The sequence below is a fragment of the Schistocerca americana genome, chromosome 2 (genome assembly GCF_021461395.2).
Source record: "Schistocerca americana isolate TAMUIC-IGC-003095 chromosome 2, iqSchAmer2.1, whole genome shotgun sequence".
Taxonomy (NCBI): domain Eukaryota; kingdom Metazoa; phylum Arthropoda; class Insecta; order Orthoptera; family Acrididae; genus Schistocerca; species Schistocerca americana.
Window position 1 is genome coordinate 691,266,357 of NC_060120.1, and position 27,586 is coordinate 691,293,942.

Here is a 27,586-nt window from a genome sequence, read left to right on the forward strand (position 1 = left end):
CTAAGCACATCCTATCACTGAAAGTGTTGTACTTTTTACACACGCAACACGTATTTTCGTAGATTTTACTCATGTCTGTCGAGTAATTCGACTGATTATTTACAATTGGTGCCATGTTTTGAGAGACTTTCAGATGCTCAGCATTTCGTTTCTTAGACGCGAAATGTCATCTCTTAAAACGTCCACAGTTTTTTGTAAACTTGAAATTCGTTCTTTTAGCTTCACGATTTCACTACTACAATTCCCATAGACACCTGTTTTTAAGGCACAACTGTAACTTTTGTTCACTTGATCACTACACACAACCCCACTAGACGCCATCTTACTTTATACTTTACATTCTATAGTACCAGTTATATATTGTTACTGAGAAACAAGTTATTATAAACCAATTATGTGGAAAGAAACTGTAAGTTTGCTGTCATTTATTATAGACAGTTTCGTTTTGCACATTCTATATTTTAATTTCTGCATATGACAAATCCAATTGTAGACAATTTCATTTTGTATATTCTATATTGTTAATTTCTATGTATGACAAGTCCAATGTCGTTTGTATGATGACACGGATGCTAAATAAATAAATAAAAAATAAATAAATAGACTATGGAAGTTTGAATCAGGCTGGAGGTGTGCTCAGAAGGCCTGGTTTGGCTACATTGTCTGTATAAACAATGTCCTATAAATGTTTTACTGGACCAGAATAAATAAATAAAAAAGAAAAAAAAGATCATAGTTGGAGTTTCTTATTATGTCAGTTGGTTTGAATATAATTTCTCTGTGAAAAATATGGCTACATGCTGATGATGTAGGCTGGGTGACAGCTAATGTCAACCTTTTTCCCATTTGGATTATATTTATGAATAGTTTTCAAACTGTGATTGATTGTCAATAACACACTTCATAAGGAAGTAAAGATACAGAAAGGTTGCAGCCAGCATGGCCAACAATTTAAAAATCTGTATATAGGAGGTTTACAGTAGCCACATTGTATTATTCTTATTATACACTTTGTTGCACCATGGTTTTCTGCTTCGTGAAGCAGACAACTTTTGTGACTTGACTTAGCAAAATGATGTCACAAAGACGGTGTTGCAAGCTACCTCAGTACTTGAGTGCACTGGCATAAGAATCTGTATTCAGCAGGCTGATACTGCGAAAGTCCCCACCCATACCTTCTGAAAGGATAAGTTGTGACACCATTATGGTACTGCCAGGACTGGATTTGCTGATGTAACAGAAAAACTGGAACAATGATGTCAAGGATGCTCAATGGTTGGGCCTCATGCCTCGACTTGGAAGGAAAAACTGCTACTGTTTCAGGAACGATAGCAGAGCAGGCTAACATATATACTGCCAAATTTAGACACTCAGTCTCACTCTTGGCCAGCTACTAGCCATTAGGTGAGGTCCATGCCAGTCTTCGAGCTGAGATGAGTCTACAAACTGCTGCTGCCAGACATTGTCTACACAAGTGGCAGGCCATTGCCCACTGCAAATCTGGATGCTTGCTGCCTTTTCACTGTGTGACTGTTGTTTGTTGCCAGCTACCTTCCTGATGAACCATGTTTGAGCCTGGACCATCTAGCTGCTTCATTGTCACTTTTCATAGCTCTGAGTGGTATGTGCTGTGGCTGTTTGCCATCACTCTGGCCCAGTACATTTCGTGCTGAGCAATGGGGCCAGGTCAGCTGCCATGGGAACCATGCCATAACTGATGCATGCCATTCTACTCCATTCTTGAATCAGCTTTACATCTGCTGTACTGGTGGCATCATCTTGCCAGCTGTCACTATTGCCTGATGGAAGATGCCACATGCTGAGCCATTGCTGATACTAGCATGCTGCACCAACAGAGGCTAATGCAACTTTCAAAGGGCATTGTTTTTGCTGCTCTAGCTTTGTTATGATGTAAGGGATTTTCCCTACCACCACTGTTTTCATGACAAATCACTGCCAGCCACCTACTACCACACCACTGTGGCCATGCCCAGAATGGTAAATTGCAGATGACCTAACCTATCGCAGCCAGCGTCAGCATCCACCATCACTGTCATTCATTCTGGCTGCTGCAACTTCTGCAAAAGGAACACTTTTTTCCTCAGTGAAGAGATGGTCAGAATATGGTGCTACAGGACGTCAGTGTGTGAAAATAGGAAAAGTAAGTTAGCTTGTTAACATTTACATCTCGAAAATCTCTTATTTTGATGATAATGCAGAAGTTTCTGAGTTTAGGTGAAGTGGAGATGTATAGAATGTGGTCCACAGATTGTGGCCTAGTGCTTTACATTGTTGACTCTAGATTATAGGATCCTTGGTTCAATTACTGTCTCTTTGTTCAGTGATGACCGAGTTTTCATGTTACCCACATCATTTCATTGTCTTCCTTCACATGTAATTTTCTGAACTGGGGTCAGATTGAAAGACGTGGACTAGGTGGCCAACCTAATCCAGACAGCATCTCCCAACCAATAATGACATGGAATATACTATTTTATAGTTTGACTTCCAATTTAGATTCTCTTCAATATAAAAATACAAGAATTTATACAATTCTGTTTTATTTGTTGATTTTTACCCTCATGCATTATTTTCAGGTTAGTAGTCAGGCCTTGTACAGTACAGAATTGCTTACATTGTTTTTATCTACATCTACATTCTACATCTACATTTATACTCCGCAAGCCACCCAACGGTGTGTGGCGGAGGGCACTTTACGTGCCACTGTCATTACCTCCCTTACCTGTTCCAGTCGCGTATGGTTCGCGGGAAGAACGACTGTCTGAAAGCCTCCATGCGCGCTCTAATCTCTCTAATTTTACATTCGTGATCTCCTCGGGAGGTATAAGTAGGGGGAAGCAATATATTCGATACCTCATCCAGAAACGCACCCTCTCGAAACCTGGCGAGCAAGCTACACCGCGATGCAGAGCGCCTCTCTTGCAGAGTCTGCCACTTGAGTTTATTAAACATCTCCGTAACGCTATCACGGTTTGTCAGAGCCCATTTGCTCAGAAACACTTAATAATTTTCAATAACGCTTTATTTGCTTTTTCTAATGCTGAAGTGTCTTCATTAAGCTTGAATATGGAGTTATATGTGGCACATACAAATAAATATGTGCAAAATATAGTTACTTGTTTGAAATTTAGGAATGCTTACAACAACTTCATAGCAAGTTTATTCTGTAATGAACGTCACAAATGATTCATGCCAATAAGAGGTAAAAAGTGAAATTCAGAAACATAATACTAGAAAGCAAATATTTACTACACTCTGCTGAACAATCATAGTCTCAAAAAGTGACAGGTGTACACAACTCTAACTCTTTTATGATATACTCAGGAACATAAAAATGTCTGCAAAACAGCAAAACTTTCTTTGAAATTATAAGGGCAGTCTCCCATTGGGATAAATGTCTTAACATGAGTGGTGATTAGTTTTGAATGTAGCCCTTCCATGGTCCCGTTGCAGCAGGTGTTCGGTTTTCATTTGACTGCCACTCATAGATAATATCAGCTTTTTCTTGGCATGACCATCTATGCCAAATACAAATTCTTGAATAACAGAAACTGATTAAATAAGTATTTGTACATTTGTAAATAAGTATTAAAACACATTAACTTTTATGAGACATGAGTAACTGTTGTACAACCAATATTTTCCACAATCTTAATACTTATTACGGATATAATCTATGGAACTAATAATCAGCTAAGTAACTTTAAAAAGGTAAAAATGTACAAATATGTAATAGGTAACCACTTAATGGTTTTGATAAAGTAAAAATAAAACAAAGACTTAGGCTGCAGGTAATGATGAAGATAATTTATATTTATCAGAAATTTCAATGTATTTTACACTTAGTAAAGGCTTATATCACAAGAAATTTCTATGAAAGCATTTATTTTGACATTATTATTTTACAAAATTATTTTTTGTACAGATTACTAATATTTACAAAGCCCTACCTGTTGTTACATTATATGAATGGTAACACTTATCTTAAGGAAATTTTTGATTCAGTCTTTTACAGCTACAACTCAGTAGTTGCTACATCCCAGTACTTCTGCATGCGGCTGTCTGTTTCCAATGAGTCCTGATTTGCACCTCGTTCCTGGATAACAGCGAAGTTATATTCTAGATTATATGGCATTAGTCTCTGTAAGCTGCCAAAATAAGCAGCATTTGGTCCCCCATTTAATGTTTGTCTACACGATCCAAACCTATTTGACCTACTGATAGGGTTAAAAGATCTAGCACTACCAAAATGTCGAGACAGGAATGGAGCAATAGATCCAGAAGGAGCAGCACTATCAGAGAGATGAGGACTGCTGTGAGAAAGACCTTTACCTTGGCAAAATGAGGATGTTGCATGCTGTGGCCAGGAAGGATCTAGCAATGTAGCTGAACTGGCAGCCCTTAGTCCACAGTTTCTAACAAAACCACGAGAAAGTGTGTCAAGTTCTTTGTCAAAAAGTAGTTGAGTGTTTTGTTCAAGCATGTATTCCCAGCACTTGAACTGTTCTTCAGAGAGTTGTGTGCCTGATTTTTCAGAACTTGTCTCATCTTCCTCACCATCGGCAAGATGACCATTGGAATACATGTCAACTTTGGCACGGATTGCTTTGAGAACACCACTATTACTCCTTCTGCTGTCCCTATAGCTCCTCCTTTCTATAGTAGGACCCACTGCAGAAATTTTCTTTGTACCATTTTCATGCATCAGAACAGACTGTTGATGTGGCACAGTATTCTGAAATTTTCCCTTTGAAAATGGCATAGTTCGATTAACACCACTGTTCCACTGCTGTGTGTAGCGTGCTGCATCTCGTCCCTCTGCAACACTCACTTTTCTTCCCACATAGTCACTGTTAGCATGATCACTTTGCCCACTGGGTGAAGATCTGTCTGTTTCAGGTAGAATATGAGAGTCAGTGCATTCATTATTTACATTGTTTACATACCGCAAGTTACACTCAGTGCCATAGAAATGGTCTGGAACACTTTGACAACAGCAACAACCTGTGTCTGCTGCCTGTGACCTGCATAGTGTTCTCTGACATGAAGTATGCACTGGCACATCATTGTCACTGTCAACTGAAAACCGCTGCTTTGTTTTACCAATAGTATGCCTGAGTTCCCTCATCAAATGGTCCATGTCAGATCCAAGATTATAGAAACGTACAACAATTATGCTTATGTTTTCATCACATCCATAGCTCTGGGCCATATCCTGGAGCTTTTTGGCAGCTAAGATGGCATTGCTGACGTGCCGCACCTCTTCAACTGCTTCAGAAACACTGATAACTTCCCAGAAACTGTAACAAAAGACATGTGTAAGTGACTGTAATTATATTCAAAAAGTGTATAGTGGTCCGTGTCCCTAAAAGTCTTAGCTCGAGGCACATTGTCATTAAATTATTTAACTGTTACTGTAAGTTCCAATTTATATAAATGGAATCAGATTCCATTTATTCATAAAAAATTCTGATATTTTTTGTATAAGTACTGTACTAGTTTATATGTAAATTGCTGTAGCTCCTCGTTAATCATGGCTTAGCTGTAAAATCAAGGAAATAAGTCTGAAAACATGCCAGTCTTCTTCTACTTATATGTGCATAATTGAAAACAGAAATTGCTTCTGTAATTAATGATAAAATTTTTGTTTACTATCTGGCATGAACTAAGGGAAACAGACAGAGATAGCAAAAAGAGAAAAGTTTGAGTGAAAGGACACAGGTAGGGAGGGGAGGGAGGGAGGGAGGGGAGAGAGAGAGAGAGAGAGAGAGAGAGAGAGAGAGAGAGAGAGAGAGAGAGAGAGAGATTGTTAGTACCTCTTTTCTGATGAGGTGCTTTTACAGTTCATTTCCAGTTGGTTGCAAATGTTATTTCATGAAAAGAAGGAAGATTTGGGGTTTAATGTCCCATCAATGATGGGGTCATTAGAGATTGAGTACAATATCAGATTGAGAAATAAGAGGAAAGGAATCTGGCCACATTCTTTTCAAAGGGAAGGCTAAGTGAATATGATTGTCTTTATCTGTCTGAACTTGTTACATGACTATGGGAATTTCCACCTCTCTTTTACATTAGAACACACAGTATGACTGCAGAATCTTAAAGTACATACCCCTTGTTAGCAATGATCAGAAATTCATCATGCTCTTCCAGTACAATTTCACTAATACATGGATCAGGAATTACCAATGGATACATAGCACTGCAGCCCAGTTGACTACGCTGTTTTGTGTTCTGAAATCAGACAGCAAATCACTCATTACATGTACAGGTCAGCAAATGAAAGCGTTGTTACAAACATACTGGTATATTCTTTTTATTACAATTTATCATTTTACTTTCCACATTTATTAATCATTCTTCATGTTCTGAATTATATAAAACTAAATTCAGTCATAACCTGTCTTAACCTGTAGATTTCAGCACAAAAGAAAACATTCAGGGATGGTATTTATTGTAAACTACATCTGTAAAAAATACCAACTAGCTTTTGTGTTTACATGGTGTTCAAATTCAACTTTTTAGAAAAGCTACAATTGTATAGATGAAAGATTTTGTTTTATTCTGCTAAACTGTTGCTGTGTGGAATATGTTTATGTAAATCTGGTGGCTTAGTTTACAGCAGTATTACAATTTTCCTGAAGAGGCACCTCTGCATAAGTTTCTGATTTTACACACTACTGGATATTCATACTCATTACTGCAGAATAAATACTTATTGATATTTTTATGGAGCAACAGGAACTGGAAAGATTCTACAAGCATTCTTGTTTGCAAATGACTGCAATGAGATATATTTGTATGTCGAAAACAAGCCAAATTGAAATTTTTATCTGCATATTGGTGTATCAATAAGTGTGTGTACTGTTGTCCATTTACATTAAGAAACTTTGGGTGCTAAGTTTCATTTAGTGTGTGGTGATTAACACATATTTAAACTTCTGGATCAAGGTGATGCATGAATTGTATCAAATATGAGATGTGTGCTCTTCTGATCTTTACCTGGGATAGTTTGTACAGTTCAGTGACAATAAAATTTGATGCATTACAGCTACAGAAAAGATAAGCTTTGAATTCTGCTTTTACAGATTTGTGACATTTAATTCATTTTGTAGACATGTCCAATAAGAATATTGTGTTAAATTGATAATCGGACACCTAGCATAAGTCCTGTCAGGGACCTAGGGATTATTACACTTACACGGCAATACACATATCCCCTAAAGGTGTCTGTAGTATATGCAGGGCTGGGCACTGCATTTTGGTCAGCACAAGCACAAATACACTTTGCAGTCCAGGCATGGCTCCTACAAATTGTTGGTCAACAGAAGAGTCATAGACCTGCTTATTGCCAAGCTTCCTGCAGCCGCCACATTGTCTGGGGTGCAAGTTGTGCCAATACATGGTGTGCAGATTGCAGTAAACAGTGTGGCAATCACAGGCACCTACCTGTGTCGCATGGTCACATGTCAACATAACACCACACTGTTATTCCTCTGCTGATGAGTCCTTAGGTCACTGTTCAGCCCCTTGATGGCCAGTTCAGCTCTGGGTTCCAGATAAACAACCAGCCACCCCTGAGACTACACTTCAAACCATATCTGCCACCACCCATCAGACATACCTTCTTGCTACCTTCACTAGGATCACAGCCACTAGCCAGATGTCAGCTGCTCTGGAATGTCCCACTACACTGGACCTGTGGCCTCTGTCAAAATCACAGTCACTGCATCTGAAAGACACTTTGTAAGGGCAGTTTCCTCAACTCATCACCACTACCGATGATCTGGTCTTTGTCATTGTGGCCTCCGCTATGCGTCATTACAGAAGGACATTCCAGTTGTACTCAAATGTGAACCTTCATCTTCCACAGCTGTACTATGTTAGTCCATAATGAATAAATAAATAGTTATTACTTCAATGCATTTTGATCATTTGCACTTTTTGCACACCTCTTGGCCAAGTGTTACTATAGTTGGCAATGAGGATAATGATTTTGTGATAGTGTGACAATCATAGTTCATGTGGGTTCTCAGTAGGTTGCTTTCTCAAGATTCGCCATCTCCAGTGCTTACACATGGTTCCCCAGTTGCTCTGGAAGGGGCTGCTATGCCAGTTCCTGGTATCATCCATCACCCAACCCACTTCCCCTCTGCATGCTGAGCCCATCATTGGCAAGCTGTGTTGCATTTCACCATGGTGACGCAGTCATTGCCAGTTCTGTTCCCATGGGTGGCAGCGCCTGGACAAGGTAAGGACAATGAGGCTGCATCCTTATATGTGTTCCAATGCTCACTGATATGCCTTCATTCATTTTTCTGGAGCTGGGTTTCATCCTTCCCTATTTTTCATGTGTTTTTCAAGCACATCAATCTTGCTTGTGTACAATTATCTTTCTGGAGCAGGGTACTCATGTCCTTGTGTTGTGTCAGTCTACATTCAAATCCTACATGTGTGTCCAACTTTGTACCACACCAGGAACTTTCGTGCATTACTACAGTGCGAGCGTGTTGACTGTGTGCTGGACATGGACAGTTAACTCTTGCTTTCCATAACAGTGTTCATTTGCTTGGTTGTCTCAGTTCTGGTAGGTGTTCCTTTGCCATCTCAGCAGATAAAAATTCTTAACAATGTTCTCTCTTCTGTGTAATTCAGGTGATCCATTCATGTCTTTTTCCAGAGGTGCAGTCTCTCGCTTGTTGTTGTCTGTCTGAGAATTTTTTGCATATCTGTGTACATTCAGGTTCTAATTCATGTGCAGCATATTTTCACTCACCAAAGCTCTTGTTGTCTCCAGCCCCTCAATTCAGGGGTTGGGCAACTTGGGATGTGCTGCAGAGCATCATTCGGCCCATTCAGCGTCTCCAATTTTTTCTGCAGTAGTTTTAGTGGCAAGCTGGGTCACCTGCCATCAAGTTCATTACAATGTAGTTGTGAAGAGCAACATCCCATTTCTTGTTTATGGAGTTCTACACCAGATGTCACTCTGGCAGTGAGCCAGACCTTGAATGTGATGCCAGCAGACACAGATCCTTTCATCATCAGCCATGTTACAGCTGACCCTCCTGACATTGTCAGCCCTGTTGTGGCGAGCCTTCCTGTCTGCCAGCCCTGTAAGCATCGATGCCCGTTCACTTGCTGGCCCTGTCACAGACAGCTTCTAGTTGCCATTGTCACAGCCACCTCCGCGACCATCCCTGCAGCCTCTCCTACAGTCATCACAGGCTCTATGGTTTCTAGCTCCTCATGATCTCATCCCCGGCATTTTAAACATTCTTCTGTAGCATCACATTCAAAGTCTTCTATTCTCTTTTTATTTGAACCATTTATTATCCATATTTTACTTCTTTACAAGTTTATGCTCAATGTTATCAAAATATTCCTTTTCAGAAATACTTTTCTCAACAGTGCTGATCTGCAATTCATATCCTTTCTACTTTTGTCACTGGCTGTTATTTTGCTGTACAAATAGCAAACTACTTCTTCTATTTTTAGTTCTCATTTTCAAATCTAATTCTGTTAGCAATGCTTGATGTAATTTGACGACGCTCCACAACCCCTGTTTTACTTTTGTTGGTGTTTATCTTATAACATCTTTTCATTACACTGTCCATTTCTGATTATTTTTTCTCAGTTGGGGTTCATGATCACACAAAACTTTTAGAATAATGTCATTCACCTTTGACTGTTAAAGCTCTTTATTTGTAAAATCAATTATTGCAATTTTGGGTGTTTAACCACTTTGAAGTGCAATGCAGAGCAAATGATGTACATCAACTCCTGTCTAATTTCAAAAATATCAGACCTGTATTTATATGGTAGGGCTAGTTCTGGCAGAATGCAGAACAGACACACACAAACACACAGTGTAGCAGCAGAGATCTGTTTGTGTGCATTTCTATGTGCACTATAGCTTGTTAAACAATCTGTGCAAAGGCTAGCAAACTTTTCGTTCTCTTTCGTGTCTGCCAATGACTCAACACTGCTACTACTTGGAGAGTTGCCTCCTTTAAAAAAATGGTTCAAATGGCTCTAAGCACTGTGGGACTTAACATCTGAGGTCATGAGTCCCCTAGACTTAGAACTACTTAAACCTAACTAACAACCTAAGGCCATCACACACATCCATACCCGACGCAGGATCGGAACCTGCAACCGTAGCAGAGTGCGGTTCCGGATTGAAGCGCCTAGAACCACTCGGCCACAGCAGTCGGCTGTCTCCTTTATTCCTAAATTATTTATAGACATTTATTTATGTCAGCATCACATACACAAGCTGACAATTTAACATTGTTGGCATCTTTTGCATAAAAAAGATTACACTACTGCCATTGTTCACAACTGCCATCAAACAGTGAACATGTGAGAATGAAGTGAGTCAAGGTTATGGGCTATAACTGTGGCCTGCTTTTTTGCTAAAATTGTAGATAACACCTTGCCCTCTGTATTTTACTCCAGATACCATGACAAAATTGAAAAAGTGTATTTCCATCAACATTGTCAAAAGCTTTTTATAAATCTGCAATTGCCATAAAATTTAGTCTACCATCTAAGGTAAGTTGTACGGTGAGTATTGCCCGAAGAGTTCCTTCATTTCTCCAGACCCCAAACTGAACCTGCCCAAGTTGACTCTATCAATCTTCCTACTCTTCTGCAAATATTCATGTTAGTATTTTGAAACCATGATTTATGATATAATGGTTCAGTATTATCCACACCTGTCATCATCTGCCTTATCACATTCTACACGAACTCTGACGATACTCTTATAGCTTGCATAATTTGTGGAATAGTTTTGTAATGGACAATTCTTCCAAGGATGTCAATAATCTGTGGGACTATCATCTATTCCACGTGCTTTGTTTGAACTTGCATCTTTCAGTGCTCTGTCAAATACTTCCTACAATACTGTTATGAAAACGATAGACTGCCACTCACCATACAGAGGGCATACTGAGTAGCAGACAGGCACAATTAAAAGACTGTTATACATTTTTACTTTTGTTTCAAATGCCTTCTTCTGAAGTAGAAAACACAAACACATTCACACAAGCACAACTCATAGACAGATGACCACTGTCTCTGGTCACTGTGGCTGGATTGACTTCTAACTATTCCTGATGGGAGCAGCAGTCCGAACTGAGTGGAAGGTGTAGGGAGGAGGCTTGAGATGGAAGAGAGGAAGGGAATAGAAGGTTGAGGTGGCAAAAAGTGTAATGCTGCTTGTGGGAGCATGCAGGGATGTGGTTGGGACAGGACAGGGCTGCTAGGTGCGGTCTGGAGGTTTGGGGGAGGGGGGGGGGGGGCGGAAAAGGAGAGAAGTAGAGAAGGAGAAAAGGACTGGTGGGTGGTTTGGTGGAACAGAACGCTGTGTTGTGCTCTAATGGGAGCAGGGAAGAGGGTAGGTAATTGGAAGACAGGGACTAGCAAAAGTTGGGGCCATAGCGATTGAGGGAATGTAGGATATATTGCAGGGAGGGTTTCCACCTGCATAATTCAGAAAAGGTGGCATTAGTAGGAAGGATTCAGATGGGACAGACTGTGAAGCAGTCATTGAAGTGAAGTATATTGTGTTGGGTAGCATATTCAGCTGTCTCTTGGTCATAGTTTGTCAGCGGCCATTCGTGCGGACAGACAGCTTGTTAGTTGTCCAACCCATGCAGAAAGCAGCACAATAGTTGGAGCTTAGTTTTTTAGATCGCATGTCCGCTTTCACAAGTGGCCTTGCCTTTGATGGGATGAAAGATGCCTGTAACCAAATTGGGCCATGGATATGAGCCATCAGGCGAGGTGTTGGGAGCTCAGGTTGAGTAGGGAAGGATAAGGGAATTGCTAGGTTTGGTGTGGAGTAGAACACCACTGTGGAAGGGATGGGAAGGATATTGGATATAATACTCCTCATTTGAAGGTAAGACGAGATGTAGCTGAAACACTGTTGGTGAATGTGATTGAGTTTCTCCAGTCCTGGGTGGTACTGAGTCACGAGGGGAGTGTTCCTTTGTGGCTAGGTGGTGGGTATGTGGGAGTTGGTAAGTGACTGGGGAGACAAGGCAGGGGATATCTGTTTCTGTAAAAGGTTGGGTGGATAATTTTGGTCTGTGAGTGCCTAGGTGAGATCCTAGGTGTATTTGGAGAAGTACTGCTCATCATTGAATATGTGATGACTACAGATGAAGAGGCTTATTGGTAAGGAATGAGTAGCTCCTGTCAATTGCTAATGGTTGAAGGTTTGATATGGACAGAGGAATTGATGTAGCCATTCTTGAGGTGGAGGTCAACATGAAAGAAAGTGCCTTGTTGGGTTGTAGAGGATCAGATGAAGTGAATGGAGGGGAAGGTATTGAGATTCTGGAGGAAAGTGGATAGGTTGTCCTACCCCAAAGACGTCATCAATGAATCTGAACAAGATGAGGATTTTAGTATTCCGGGTGGTTATGAAAGCTTTCTCTGAAGGCCTATGAATAGGTTGGCATAGGATTATGCCATGCAGGTGCCCATGCTGTACCATGTTGTTGTCTGTAGCTGATGCCTTCAAAGGAGAAGAAATTATGGGCAAGGATATAGTTGTTCATGCTGATCAGGAAGATGATCTTAGGTTTGGAGTCAGTTGAGCATTAGTAGACTAGTGTTTAATAGAGGCAAGGCCATGGGCATTGGAATGTTAGTGTAGAGGAAGGTGGGATGGCATAAACAATGATGAGCAGGATGCTGTTTGGTAAAGGAACACGAACTGTGGAGAGTCAGTGAAATAAATGGTTAGTGTCAACTCTGTCCATATCAAATACACCAACCAGCAGCAATACCTCCACTTTGACAGCTGTCACCCTTTCCATATAAGATGCCCCTTCTCTACAGCCGAGCCAACAGTGATCATCACAGTCCCTCTCTAAACATACCTAGGGTCTCACTGAGGCCTTCACAGATGGTAATTACCATCCCAACACTGTGCAGAAACAGATTTCCCATGCCCTCCCTCTCCAGTCATCTATTGTTTCCAACGTGCCCACCATCCTGCCACAAGGAAGCACTCTCCTCATGACTCAGTACCATCCAGGACTGGAGCAACTGAATTGCATTCTCCACGAAAGTTTCGACTACTCCTTGTCATGTCCTGCAATGAAGAATATCCCACCTACTATCCTTCCCACCCTTCCATGCCAATATTCCACTAATCACCACACCTATGTGTTATCCTTGTCCATCCTTACACAACCCCTGCTTCCAAGACTTTACCTCGTGGCCCGTATCAATCCAATGGACCTAGATGGAAGACCTGTCCTATACATCCCCACACCACCACCTACTCCAATCTGGTCTCAGGCATCTCCCGCCTCATCAAAGGTGGGCTACTTATGAAAGCAGGCTTGTGATCTACAAACTAAGCTGCAGCCACTGTTCTGCTTTCAATGTGGGCAATGATGACTAGCAAGCTGATGTCCACATCACTTCAATGACTGCTCCACAGCTTGTGCCATCTGGATCCTTCCCATCGACACCAGTTTTTCTGAATGGCATAGATGGGAACTCTCCCAGCAATGTCGCGTAATCCCCTGGCCTCAACTTTTGTAGTTCTTGTCCTCCAGCTACCTATTCCATCCTCTGCTCCTACTCCAGCACAACACAGCTATCTAATCCACTAGTCCTTTTTCCCTTCTCTATTTCTCATTTCTCACCTTTTGTGTTCTCCCCCCCCCCCCCCCCCCTCCCTTTCCCATCAATCCAACCTCCCAACTGCACCAAGCAGACCTACCCTGTCCCCACCAGCTCCCCGAATGCTCTCACAAGCAGCACTACACTTTCCCCCCATCCCACCTGCTATCCCCCCACCCCCACCCCCCACCCCGCCCCACCTCAGGCTTCCTCCTTACACCCACCACCTACATTGAATTGCTGCTCCCATAGGTGCAGTTATGTCTCAGTCTGGCCACAGTTAGCAGTGTCAGTGGTCATGTGTGTGTGAGTTGTGCTTGTGTGCATGTATGTGCATTTTCTACTTCATAGGAAGGCATCTGGGCCAAAAGCTAAAGTGCATGGTAGTCTTTTAATTGTGTCTGCCTGCAAATTAATGTCTCCTCTATATAGGGGGTCACAGTCTATCTTTTCACAATATTGTTATTATTCCATCCTGGACTTTCCATTGATTGACTTCTCACAATATCATATTTTCCATTTTATCTTCATCACATCCTCTTCCATTTCCATAATTTTGTCTTCAAGTTTTTTTCCTTTGTATAACCATTATATGTATTTCTTCTACCTTCCGGTGTTCCATTCTTTGCTTAGCATTGGCTTGCCATCTGACCTGCAGATATTTCCACTATGGCTTTTTTTCCTCTCCAAAGGTACTTTTAATTTTTTTATAGTTGGCATCTGTGTTTCCCATAAAAATGATATGAAACCTCTCACATTCCTGCACTAATGGAGTGTCCTAATACTCAATGGCATACAAACTTCCAACCATAATGACATTAAGTATATTGTGAATGTGCGCATTGGACCACTTGTCATATGCAAGATGGCAGATGAGTAATATGGCTTCATAAATCAATGAAGTGTTGATCTTAACTGCAGATACTTTTGGTGGACACCATCCACAAAGCAGTGCAATATGTATAGGGTAGGAAAATTCAGTTCAAGATGTCCCTCTGATAATAGCATCAAAATGAGAGGAACTTAGGTTCAGTGACATATAAGATGTCAACCGCGTACATTTTTGGAAACTGGTGATGTGTGATATAGCATAGAATTAGCATGGAAACCAAAACAACACTCTGCATAGGACACATGCTAAAGATACCAAATAGAAGAGGATTCTGTGTCTACCACTAAGCTACACTGACTGAAATGGGACGTGTCACACCAGGAACATCTTGACTGAACAATAGAAAAATATTCTCTACTATTTCCATGTCTGTTGAATATGTTGATTAAAATTTCATTCTTATGCAAGCTTATTTTCAGCACGGAAAAAAGTTGCTTCTACAGATTAAGAATGGTGTGAGTATAGCTTGGTTACTGGGTGTGTCTAAAGTTACTGATACTTTGTGGATGGAAATCACAACACAGCAGGCCAGATGATGTGCATGTGAAACTTATTGCCACCTTCCAAGCTTAGAGGAAGCTCAGATCATTGGTAAGAGGGAGAAATGCTACAAATGTGACATAAAGGGTTATTTTTTTGCTTATGATCAAAACAAAAAGGTTATAATTTGAGTTCACAGAGTAATGATCAGTAAAAAAATAAACAGGGATTTTATTTTTGTGGTAAAATTGTTTGAGGTTACTGGTAGCAGGTTTGTTTCAGTTTGAATTGTTGTATCCATTATAGCCTTCAAAAAGATATTTGTTGAGCAAATTGCTGTGCCTAGGTTTATCACAGTTTGAATGGCATTATCCATTATAGCTTTCACAAAGGTGTTTGTTGAGCAGGTTAACAAAGTTTCTTTCCATATGCTGATGCTGTGCTCCAAGGCGACAGGTCTTGTTCACACATCTCGCATTGTCCAGTACCAGTTTTCTGAGCACAATGATGAATTGTTGCATCTTCCATGGCCAGTATAGTTACCAGATCTCAGTATCATTGAGAGAGAAGGGTCTGTGATTGCTGTCCACCTCCATAATGATTACCTGAACTTGCATCTATTTTGCAGAACGAAAGGTATAAGATTCCCTTAAAAATGATACAGGACCTGCATCCATTCTGTTTTAAATGCCAACAGCTTTCCTCCACCATATTAGGCATGTAGTGAGTTGTGTTTGTGTGTTTCCATATTTTTTCCACCCCTTGTGTTATATTAAGAATACAACAAAATAATAATACCAATAATCTCATTGGACTGCTGCAAAAATAAAATGGAGCAAAAAGTGGCAGCCATTCAAAAATACTTTCACATATTTTGGGGAAAGTTTCCTTAGATCAAAACAAGAAAAAATGCTTGTATAAACATTCGCTCAAAATTCAAACAATGGAAAGTCTACGTTTGAAGAATAACGATATGGAAAGTAACCAATGTTTGAAAATATAATGCAGTACTTAATGCAGTATTTTCATATCCTTTTATGTATTTTCTCATGCCACCACTGGGCAGGTGGATTTTTTATCTGTACAACTATACAGGGTGTCCCAAAAAAATGACCTGATTTTAAATAGAATTATTTATTAGGAAGAAGGGCTGAACACCAACAAATTGTATACTAAATTACTCAGAAAAGACAGAAGTTTATAAAAATCAATCATAAATGTTCAATATGTCCTCCATTGGCTGCACAGATGACATCTAGACGATAGCCGAATTCATCCCAAACTGAGCGTAAGGTGTCTTCTGTCACTGAAGCTACAGCAGCTGATATTCTGGTTTTTAGTTCATCAGTGTCATGAGGTAAGGGAGGAATATAAACACATTATTTAACATATCTCCAAAGGAAGAAATCACATGGTGTTAAGTCAGGGGACCTAGGAGGCCAAGAGTGTAAAGCCTGGTCATGCGGTCCTGTACACCCTATCCATCATTGAGGCATGTTGGCATTCAGGAAACTGTGCACATTGTTGTGCCAGTGCGGTGGTGCTCCATCTTGCTGATAGATGAAATTGTCAGAGTCAAGTTGTGGGAATAACAAGTTCCATAGCATTGCAAGATTTGATCCACTGTTTGTTCAGGAACGTGTGGCCGGCCAGGACTTTAATCTTTACAGAGGCACCCTGTTTCTTCAAACTATTTATAACACTGTTGAATGTTCTTTGATGATGGTGGCTTAGAATTAAATCAAATATGAAACGCCCACTGAACAGCGATCACTGATTGAGTATGACTAAATTCAGTAACACAATACACCTTCTGTTGCGCGGACGTCATATTGTATGAGACTGGCTGCATACTCCAGGTCACCGCTTGTAGTGACATCTAACAGATTTTTTCTGAACCTCTGGACCATGCCGATCACATCTAGTGCTCTTTCAGTTACCTAGTGACATTTGTCTCAATATTATTGCAAGTTAAAATTGGGTCATTCTTTTTGGGACACCCTGTATTATAACAACATGGGAATTATAGACTACTACTGCATAGAGGAAGCTTTGAGTCACAGACAGAAATAACAAAAAAGAAAACTAAGGTCAAGAGATAAATGGACCACACAGTGGCTGAACATCCCAGTTAACATGATGTGCATAATTTCAATGACTGGTTCACACCCTGTGCCATCTGGATCCTTCCCACGAACACGAGTTTTTATGAATTTTACAGGTGGGAATTCTCCCAACAACAAAGCCTTCCTCACTGTAATCCTCCTTTTTTCAGACTTAGCTTGTCTTTGCCCCTTGTGCCTACCCTCTTCCCTGCTCTCGATAGAGTACACACACGCACTCTATCCCACCAACACTCCTACTAGTGTTTTCCCCTTCTCTACTCCTCCTCCACCTCACCCACCCCCAGGGGCATGTTCCCCTATCCCTACGCTGCTATCCCTCTCCATCCCCACCCCATGTCTCCTTACACCTGTGATGCACCCTAGCATATTGCTGCTCACATCAGATACAGAGGTAATCACAGTCGGAGACAGTACACATGTATATGTGAGTTGTTCTGTGAATGGGTGAGAGTTCTATTTCTGAGGAAGAGGTTGTCTGAAAGCTTAAATACAGTGTGTGGCAAAAAGACCTCCCATATTTCAAAAAGTACTTAGAAACAAACAAACAAAGATACAGAGAAAATACTTTTATTTGTGAACAACAAATACTATGCCATTTTACGTCAGGTGATTTTTAAAGCTTCATCCAGTAAATGGTGGTGTACGTTAGTGACACATTGTTGAAGCCTTTCCTGGAAGTTGTCCATAGTTTTTCATACCATTTCCAGTGGAATGGCAGCCACTTCCTGAGTGATTGCCCTTTAAGTGCTTGCAGGGTTGTGGGGTGATGTTTGTACACTTGAGCCGTTCAGTGTCCCCACAGAAAAATTTGTGATAAACTGGTGACTTTGGGGTCAGGCAATGTCTCCCTGTGAAGAGAGATATCTACAAAACAACTCTCTCAAAATACTTAGAGAATGCTGAGATGTGTAAGATGTGGCTCCATCTTGTTGGAACCAGACCTTTCCCTCCTCATGGTCCCCAATTAATTGGTTTAACTTAGGCCGGGGGAGGCCTCTGTTGTGTGACAGAAGTGATTTGAATTAAACATTATCATCATGTCATCTTCTTTGAAAAAATAATGGACTCCAACACCAAATTCAGCAATAGCGCACCAAACTGTTAAAATTGGGTCATTCTTTTTGGGACACCCTGTATTATAACAACATGGGAATTATAGACTACTACTGCATAGAGGAAGCTTTGAGTCACAGACAGAAATAACAAAAAAGAAAACTAAGGTCAAGAGATAAATGGACCACACAGTGGCTGAACATCCCAGTTAACATGATGTGCATAATTTCAATGACTGGTTCACACCCTGTGCCATCTGGATCCTTCCCACGAACACGAGTTTTTATGAATTTTACAGGTGGGAATTCTCCCAACAACAAAGCCTTCCTCACTGTAATCCTCCTTTTTTCAGACTTAGCTTGTCTTTGCCCCTTGTGCCTACCCTCTTCCCTGCTCTCGATAGAGTACACACACGCACTCTATCCCACCAACACTCCTACTAGTGTTTTCCCCTTCTCTACTCCTCCTCCACCTCACCCACCCCCAGGGGCATGTTCCCCTATCCCTACGCTGCTATCCCTCTCCATCCCCACCCCATGTCTCCTTACACCTGTGATGCACCCTAGCATATTGCTGCTCACATCAGATACAGAGGTAATCACAGTCGGAGACAGTACACATGTATATGTGAGTTGTTCTGTGAATGGGTGAGAGTTCTATTTCTGAGGAAGAGGTTGTCTGAAAGCTTAAATACAGTGTGTGGCAAAAAGACCTCCCATATTTCAAAAAGTACTTAGAAACAAACAAACAAAGATACAGAGAAAATACTTTTATTTGTGAACAACAAATACTATGCCATTTTACGTCAGGTGATTTTTAAAGCTTCATCCAGTAAATGGTGGTGTACGTTAGTGACACATTGTTGAAGCCTTTCCTGGAAGTTGTCCATAGTTTTTCATACCATTTCCAGTGGAATGGCAGCCACTTCCTGAGTGATTGCCCTTTAAGTGCTTGCAGGGTTGTGGGGTGATGTTTGTACACTTGAGCCGTTCAGTGTCCCCACAGAAAAATTTGTGATAAACTGGTGACTTTGGGGTCAGGCAATGTCTCCCTGTGAAGAGAGATATCTACAAAACAACTCTCTCAAAATACTTAGAGAATGCTGAGATGTGTAAGATGTGGCTCCATCTTGTTGGAACCAGACCTTTCCCTCCTCATGGTCCCCAATTAATTGGTTTAACTTAGGCCGGGGGAGGCCTCTGTTGTGTGACAGAAGTGATTTGAATTAAACATTATCATCATGTCATCTTCTTTGAAAAAATAATGGACTCCAACACCAAATTCAGCAATAGCGCACCAAACTGTCACATGATGGCCGAGAAGGGTCACTAATAAAGTTCCTGAAGGTTTTCTGCTGCCCAATAGCAGAAATTTTGTTTATTTACAGTGCCTAACAAGTGGAAGGGGGGCTCATCTAAAGAAATCAAAACAGCACCAGGGGTAATACTCTGAAGAATTTACTCACACACACAGCTCAACAAGTTTCAAAATGTCTCTCACTTAATTCTTGGGTAACCATTTTTAGTATGGGTGCATGTGAAGATCTCTGTGCAGAATTCTTCTTACACTCCAGTCAGACAGTACAAGGGCAACTGTATGTTCATGTGCTGAATGCTTTGGAGACTGCTGCACAAACACTCTCACACATCACATTTTCCAGTGTCATTACCGTACAAGGTAGGCCAGTTGATTTTCTTTCCAGTGCAGAAACTAATGCTCTAATGTCTGATACTCAGACTTGAATACTTTTCCTTTCAGGAACAGAATCATGTTGGTTAAGTTTGAATCAAATGCAAAATGCTCACTGAGTAGTAATCACAGAACCATCATTATGAATATACTCCTCCACAACAAAATCATTATGCTCACCTAGCAAGTCACTGCACCTATTGAAAATGGTAGGTATACAGCTATTGAACAATATCCCTTATACATCAGTATCCCCACTACAACTCACCTAGAAGGCTCTCCAAATACAGGGGATCTTTTACTAGATCACATATATTTCCAGCATTCTTTGTTGTGCCTGTCTGTGACTCACCTCCTTTAGCAATCTATTCTTTCCATATTGTTGAAAACCCAAAAATCCTTTGTTTATTAATAAAATTTTATGTTTAACACATCAGTATCACATTTGCAACTAGTAAATGTCATCATCTCAGAAACTCGTATCTTCAAAATGTCCTCCTCTTGCTTCCACACATGCATGCCTTTGCTGCATTGGGGACTGTCATGTCCTTTCAAATGCTCCCAGATGATCTCAAATGGTACCATGTTGGTTGTAACAGGCTGCCATGAAAAGATGATGAAGAGTTTCTGCATCCACATTGCCTGGTGCATAAACCAATTGTTTAAGTTGCCCCTAGATGTAAAAATACAAAGGACTAAGGTCAGGAGAACATGCAGGTCACAGAATTCATATTTTTCTACCATTCCATCTGTCATGGTAGTTCATCTAAAAAAATGAGACTAAAAAATGCTGGAGTCCCATCGTACATATACCACGTTTCCTGTTATTTGCGGGGGACATCTTCAGAAGTCTTCGAGAGTATTCTGAATAAAGTGCCTGTAGCACCTGTAAGATGTTTTGGGAGAATGTATAGACCTACCAGATGGTTACCTACAATTTCATCCCACACATTAGGTTAAACTGACACCAATGGCTAGCCTGAACTGTAGCACAAGGACTTAGATGTCCCACATGTGTTGGGTGTGGTTATTTATTATTCCATCTGTTCTGAACATTGTCTTGCCTGTAAACAAAACTGAAGAGGAAAACATTAGTTTAACAGTTTGTGCAACAAACTGTCAGCAAGTTCTCCCATGATGGGTGACCAGCAGGAGTTAAAATGGCACTACACTTATAGAAGATGATGTGGGTACATGGGCCGCTCATGAAGTATCCTCAGTGCTGAACTTTGAGGGGCATTTGTTTTGTGGTGACATCTGGATCTTCAACAGCCTGTAGGCTGTGTTCTTCCTGCTAAGGCATATGAACAATTCTTGTTCTTCCTTGTTAAATGTATTGTGTAGCACAATGGATTTTGTCTCACCAGTGTGATGATAAACAGCAGCAAAGGCTGGATGACCTGGCTGTCTTAGGTCTGGAAATGCCATCTGCTGCAGCTGTGCGGCCTTGAATCCATCACATTTCATGCAGTTATACTTAATAACCTATACTGCATGCTCATGAAATGAATATCCTACCATGGTTGAGCAGAATACTTTCAGTTAATTTAGTACATGTAACAACTGAAACATCAAAGGCAGACTAATGACAAATGACAAGTGTAAACAAATCTCCAGGGCATTACATTGCTATTTAGGATACAATGGATTCAATATGTCAAGGCCTTCTCTGAATGAGCGCAATATACAACTATCTAGGAAATGATGGAGACAGTGAATCAAAGCCTGAAGTTATTGGGTTGTACCTAGATAGCTGTTTAACATAAATGTTTATTAATAACTCAAAAATTAAAGATTTTCAGACATATGTGTATATGAATACTTTTCTTGTTTTGGTGTAACAAAATGTCCCTGAAGGCAAAAATCAAACAGTGGAAACTCCAGAACAGAATGTAACAATATTATGAGAAGGAAAGTTGCTACTCACCATATGGTGGAGATGCTGAATCACAGATAGGCACAACAAAAAGACTCACACAATTATAGCTTTCAGCCATTAAGGTCTTTGTCAACAAAGATACATTTACACACACACACACACACACACACACACACACACACACACACACACACACACATACAAACACAACTCACACGCATGTGTGCAGGTTGTGTTTGCACATGCGCATGCGCGCATATGTGTGTGTGTGTGTGTGTGTGTGTGTGTGTAAGAGACAAAGACCTTAATGGCCAAAAGATACAATTATGCGAGTCTTTTTGTTGTGCCTACCTGTGGCACAGCAACCATCGTGAGCAGCAACTTTCCTTCTCATAAAATGTCACTGAAGTTTGTCAAAATATTTTCACTCTATGTTTCTAGCCAGACTGAAAAGTGATTGTCTTGTTAAAGATTTTACTTACTTTACTCAACAGCCTTAAAACAGCTTTGAATAATGATAGTTGGGCAGAATTGAACCTATTACTGAGCAACTGGGTAGGTATGCGCACTGATTTACATTACCATTATGTAAATGACAAGTACAGATAGTGTGAATTTCAGCCACCTAACGACCAACAACCTGACACGCTAATGTAACCACTATCACATAAGGCATTACCAAAGATGTCTCTTCAGATCCAGAGGAAGCTGCTAAATATCCAAAGCATTCAAGAAGATACTTCTTAACAGAAATAAATTTTAACCTCTGGTCATTGGGAATGTTAAAATGCTTAGAAGGAGAAAGTTATTCTTAACCTAAGTTCAGTGTTAACTGTTTTAAAATGAATGACATAAAAAAGTTAATGTTTTACTAAGTTCAAGCTTCACATATTGTAAATAATTTTTAGGTGTAGTACTACTTCTAGTTGTACCAATAACAGTTTTTTAACAGTAAAAGTTAAAAATTTTCAGGTTAGTAAAAATCATGTAGCAACCATATATTGAGAATGATGTAATTGGATAGACAAAAAACCTGCTCACCAATAAGTAAATGTGCAATTGCATTGTTAAAGATTTGACTTACTTACTTTATTCAACCCTTTTGCCAGAATAACAAGCCACTGGCTCCGAAAGCTTGCACATTTACTTAACCTTTACTTAACCTATACTCTCCTGCTGCTGCTTGTTGAGTATATTTTTCATCTGTCCAATTACGTTATGTTTTCAAAAATTGATTATTTTCATTGTTATATATTAAGAATGGAAATTTAAGTTACTTTGGATACACATTTTAAGAAAACAATTGAGGCAGTCTGTCATTCAGTCAGTCTGTATGAAATCTATAGGTTAACTTCCCATTTTACACACATATTTTGTTTGAAATATGAACTACACAGACATGAAAAGAAAAACCTTTATAATAGCAAACAAACTGTGCAGAGGCTCTTTAAACTGATAGGAGTATTTATAATGGCATTCATATGAAGAAGGAGCTATACTTACCCATCTGCATTGGCAACTAAATAAAGTGCAATATAAAGTGCTGTACAAAATAGTGAAATGAGTAAGTCATACTGAAAATTAACAAACAAAATACTACAAATGTAACATTATCTTGGTAAATATAAAATAAAAAATCTTGGACATAACAACTACCAGAATACTGGATTTTTAGAAACATATGTACTTTCAACTGTATTCACATGGCATTGGAAGACAGAGGATAAGTCACAGTACTTACATTTGGATTACCAGTAGCTTTAGATTTTTCTTTCTGTGCAAGTACAATTCCTTCAGACTGTCTACAAAGCACTGCTTTAGCCTCCCCAACACTAGCAACTCTCATGACATATCGGGTGTTACTTGGTATGAATCCGTTTCCGCTTTGATTAGAGTTTCCCCTCATTTTGGTGATATGACAGAGTGTAGCACAAACACCATTCTTCTGCCCCTTTTCTTTCAGTTCACTGTTTAACAAAGAAAATTTAGTTTTACCAATTAATGTAATTTTTTTTGAACTGCAAATGATGACTATGAATCTTATAATAATCAAGGAAGTAATATTGATAGAAATGTTATTGTGGAATTAAATTGCCTGTCTGAGACTGCAATAGTATAATTTTTTTCTTGTTTTGGTTTTATTTACTGCCCCATTTTTTTCTCTGTCTTACTGCTATATGATTTTTGATTGGTTTAATGTGTGATAGAAAATGTTTGAATAGCCTTTTGTGCACTTACTGATATCCCTCAATACAATTCTGTGACCTAAGTTGTTCTAAATACTATTTTGCAGTGCCTTACACAATTCCGATAATACATGCCGTGTACACTGTCAGTGATCACTAGTCAGATAGCATTCTGATTCTTATGCTATGTTTCATGCACTGACCACAATCCACAGAAATTATTGCTTTTCTCTGTTAGAGTTTTGCATTTCCTTTGTGTGGCAGTGCTCCAGTTATATTACTAATGATATCAGTTCTGAACCAGTGGTCTAGCAACAATCAGTTCTGTACCAGTGGTCTAGCAACAGTACTTTTGATTACTAAATAAAACATCTTGGGTTCCAGGTTCAGAGCCAGCCACTGCTTAAATTTTGAGAGAGAGAAAAAAAAGTCATCAGCAATGGCAACTGAACACTTCCAGCATAAGAAATCACCCTCTCTCTGCCAATGACCTTGTCAAAGAGGGTGGAGGAATGGACAGAAGTGCAGGGCAGTCTCTTGCCCGTGGAGTAGAAAACTGACCCACTAAGATGGAAGAATCAGCAGTGATCAATGGCATGAGGATGGAGAAGGCAATGGAAACCACTTCATTAAAGACACATAATGTATATCCATGGGGCATGTAGTCTGCAATTGAAAAAGTGTCATCATAATCTCTCTATTGGCAAAATATTCTGAATCAGTCCCCCATTTGCATTTCCAGGAGGCACCGAGCTACTGGCAACAGTTCAGTGATACTGTTGTTTGCATCAGATTCAACAGCAAACTGACATGGAAAGTGATACTACAGGTACACATGCTGATGCAGCAAGCAAAAGATGATGAGGTAGAGGAAGTATGTGAGGATACTGAATGGGTAATTCAGTATGTAAAGGGAGACGGTACTCTAATAATTATAGGGGATTCAGACATGGTTGTAGGGGAAGGAACAGAAGAACAGGTTAATGGAGAATATGGGCTAAGCAGAAGGAACAAGTGAGGAGAAAGAGTAATTGATACATGCAATAAAATTCAGATGGTAATGGTGAACACTATTTTCAAGAATCACAAGAGAAGGAGATATCCTTGGAAAAGACCTGGAGACATGGGAAGATTCTGGCTAGATTACATTGTGGTCACACAGAGATTGTAAAATCAGGTATTGGATTGTAAGGCACTCCCAGGAGCAGACAGACTCACATCATAATTTAGTAATGATGAAAAGTTCAAGATAATCATACAGAAGAATCAGTTTTGCAGGAAGGAAGATACTGAAGTACAGAAGAGTGATGAGATATGTTGGAAGTTTGCTAAGCTGTGGATACTGCAATAAGGAATATCACAATAAGCTGTTCAGCCGAGGAGAAGTGGACATCTCTAAAAAGGGCAACCACAGATGGTGCACAGTCAGAAATAGGCACAAGGAAGGCAACTCCACAGGTAACAAAAGAAATACTTCAATTGATCCACAAAAGGAAGAAGTACAAGAATGTTCGGAGAAAGACAGGAATACAGCAATATAAACTGCATAAGACTGAAATAAATATGAAGTGCAGGAAAATCAAAGTGAAACGGGTGCAGGAAAAATGTAAAGAAATTGAAAAACAAATCATCACTGGAAGAACTGACTCAGCACACAGGAAAAACAGCCTTCAGTAAAATTAAAATCAATGATGGTAACACCAAGAGCGCAATGGGAATCCCAGTGTTAAAGGCAGAGGAAAGAAAAGATAGGTGGATGTTTTGGGGAACAAGTGCCAGTAACATACAAACTGTGTTCAAAGTACAAAAAAGAGCCATAAGGATAATAACAAACAGCAACAACAGGGCCCACTGTCTGGAATTATTTAGAAATCTAGGCATTCTAACTGTTTCTTGCAAGTATATCTTTCAGAACATAATGTTCATTAAGAAAAATCTCAACATGTATAACACAAACAGCCTAATACATGACCATGAAACAAGATCTTGTCACCACATCCATCTAGATAGAAACAACAAGGCAAAGACGCAAAAAAGTATATTTTATAATGGGATACAACTGTATAACAAATTACTAGAGGAAATTAAAGAAATAAATGAGCCCCTCACTTTCAGACAAAAGCTTAAAACCTTCTTAGTAAGTAAAAGTTGTTATACTGTAAAAGAATATTTAACATAGATGTAGATTATTAGCAACATATGACATTATCACCAAAATATGGTGTAATTATAAATGTGTGTATGACTAGTCATAAAAACTACACAAAATATGAGAAATCTGTTTCATTGTAAATGTAAATGTGTGCTCATGTATTATAAACTGACCACATCCATACAATATATATTGTTCCATGGATGAATAAATAAATAAAAAATAAAAATAAATAAAAGAACATTGATGGCCTCTATGAGGGGGAGGACTTATCTGGTGCTTGACAGAAGAAGAACCTGGAGTTGATAAGGAAGACATACGGGATCCGGTGTTAAAGAGTCAGAATTTAAAATAACTCTGGAAGTCTTGAGATCAAATAAAGCAGAAGGAATAGATAACATTCTTTCAGAATCATGGGGAAATGGGAACCAAATGACTATACAAGTTGGTGTGCAGAATCTATAGAGACTGGTGATGTACCTTCAGACTTTCTGAAAAATATCATCCACACAATTCCAAAGACAACATGGGCCTAAGGTGCAAAAACTACTGCAAAATCAGCTTGAACATATCATGCATTCAAGCTGTTGAGAAGAAGAATATACAAAAGAGTGGACAAGATGAAGAGCAGTTTGGTTTTAGGAAAGGTAAAGGCAAGAGTGGCAGTTCTGACTTTGTGCTTCATAATGGAAGCAGGAGGAACAAGACTTTTGGTCAGGTGAATTCAGGGTTATAAATACAAAATCAAATAGGGGTAATGCAGGAGTAGGTTTAATAATGAATACAAAAATAGCAGTACGGGTAAGCTACTACAAACAGCATAGTGAACGCATTATTGTGGCCAAGATAGACATGAAGCCCACGCCTACTACTGTAGTAGAAGTTTATATGCCAACTAGCTCCACAAATGATGAAGAAATTGATGAAATGTATGATGAGATAAAGAAATTATTCAGGTAGTGAAGGGAGATGAAAATTTAATAGTCTTGGGTGACTGGAATTCGGGAGTAGGAAAAGGGAGAGAAGGAAACATAGTAGGTGAATATGGATTGGGGCTAAGAAATGAAAAAGGAAGCCGCCTGGTAGAATTTTGCGCAAAGCATAACTTAATCATAGCTAACACTTGGTTCAAGAATCATGAAAGAAGGTTGTATACATGGGAGATCCCTGGAGATACTAAAAGGTATCAGATAGATTATATAATGGTAAGACAGAGATTTAGGAACCAAGTTTTAAATTGTAAGACATTTCCAGGGACAGATGTGGACTGTGACCACAATCTATTGGTTATGAGCTGTAGATTAAAACTGAAGAAACTGCAAAAACGTGGGAATTTAAGGAGATGGGACCTGGATAAACTGAAAGAACCAGAGGTTGTACAGAGTTTCAGGGAGAGCATAAGGGAACAATTGACAGGAATGGGGGAAAGAAATACAGTAGAAGAAGAATGGGTAACTT

The 27,586-nt window shown here is 39.7% G+C and overlaps 1 protein-coding gene across 1 annotated transcript in view; it reads right to left on the bottom strand.

Annotated features, from left to right (window-relative positions):
- Positions 1–3,866: 3,866 nt before the first annotated feature.
- Positions 3,867–27,586, bottom strand: part of LOC124594343 (protein phosphatase PHLPP-like protein) — a 260,630-nt gene continuing 236,910 nt past the window's right edge. The window contains exons 13-15 of the mRNA XM_047132710.1: positions 23,532–23,757; positions 6,134–6,255; positions 3,867–5,321 (exon numbers count right to left, since the gene is read on the bottom strand). Of these exons, the coding sequence (XP_046988666.1) occupies positions 4,037–5,321; positions 6,134–6,255; positions 23,532–23,757 (1,633 nt within the window). The 3' untranslated portion in view covers positions 3,867–4,036. The remainder of the gene's footprint in view (positions 5,322–6,133; positions 6,256–23,531; positions 23,758–27,586) is intronic.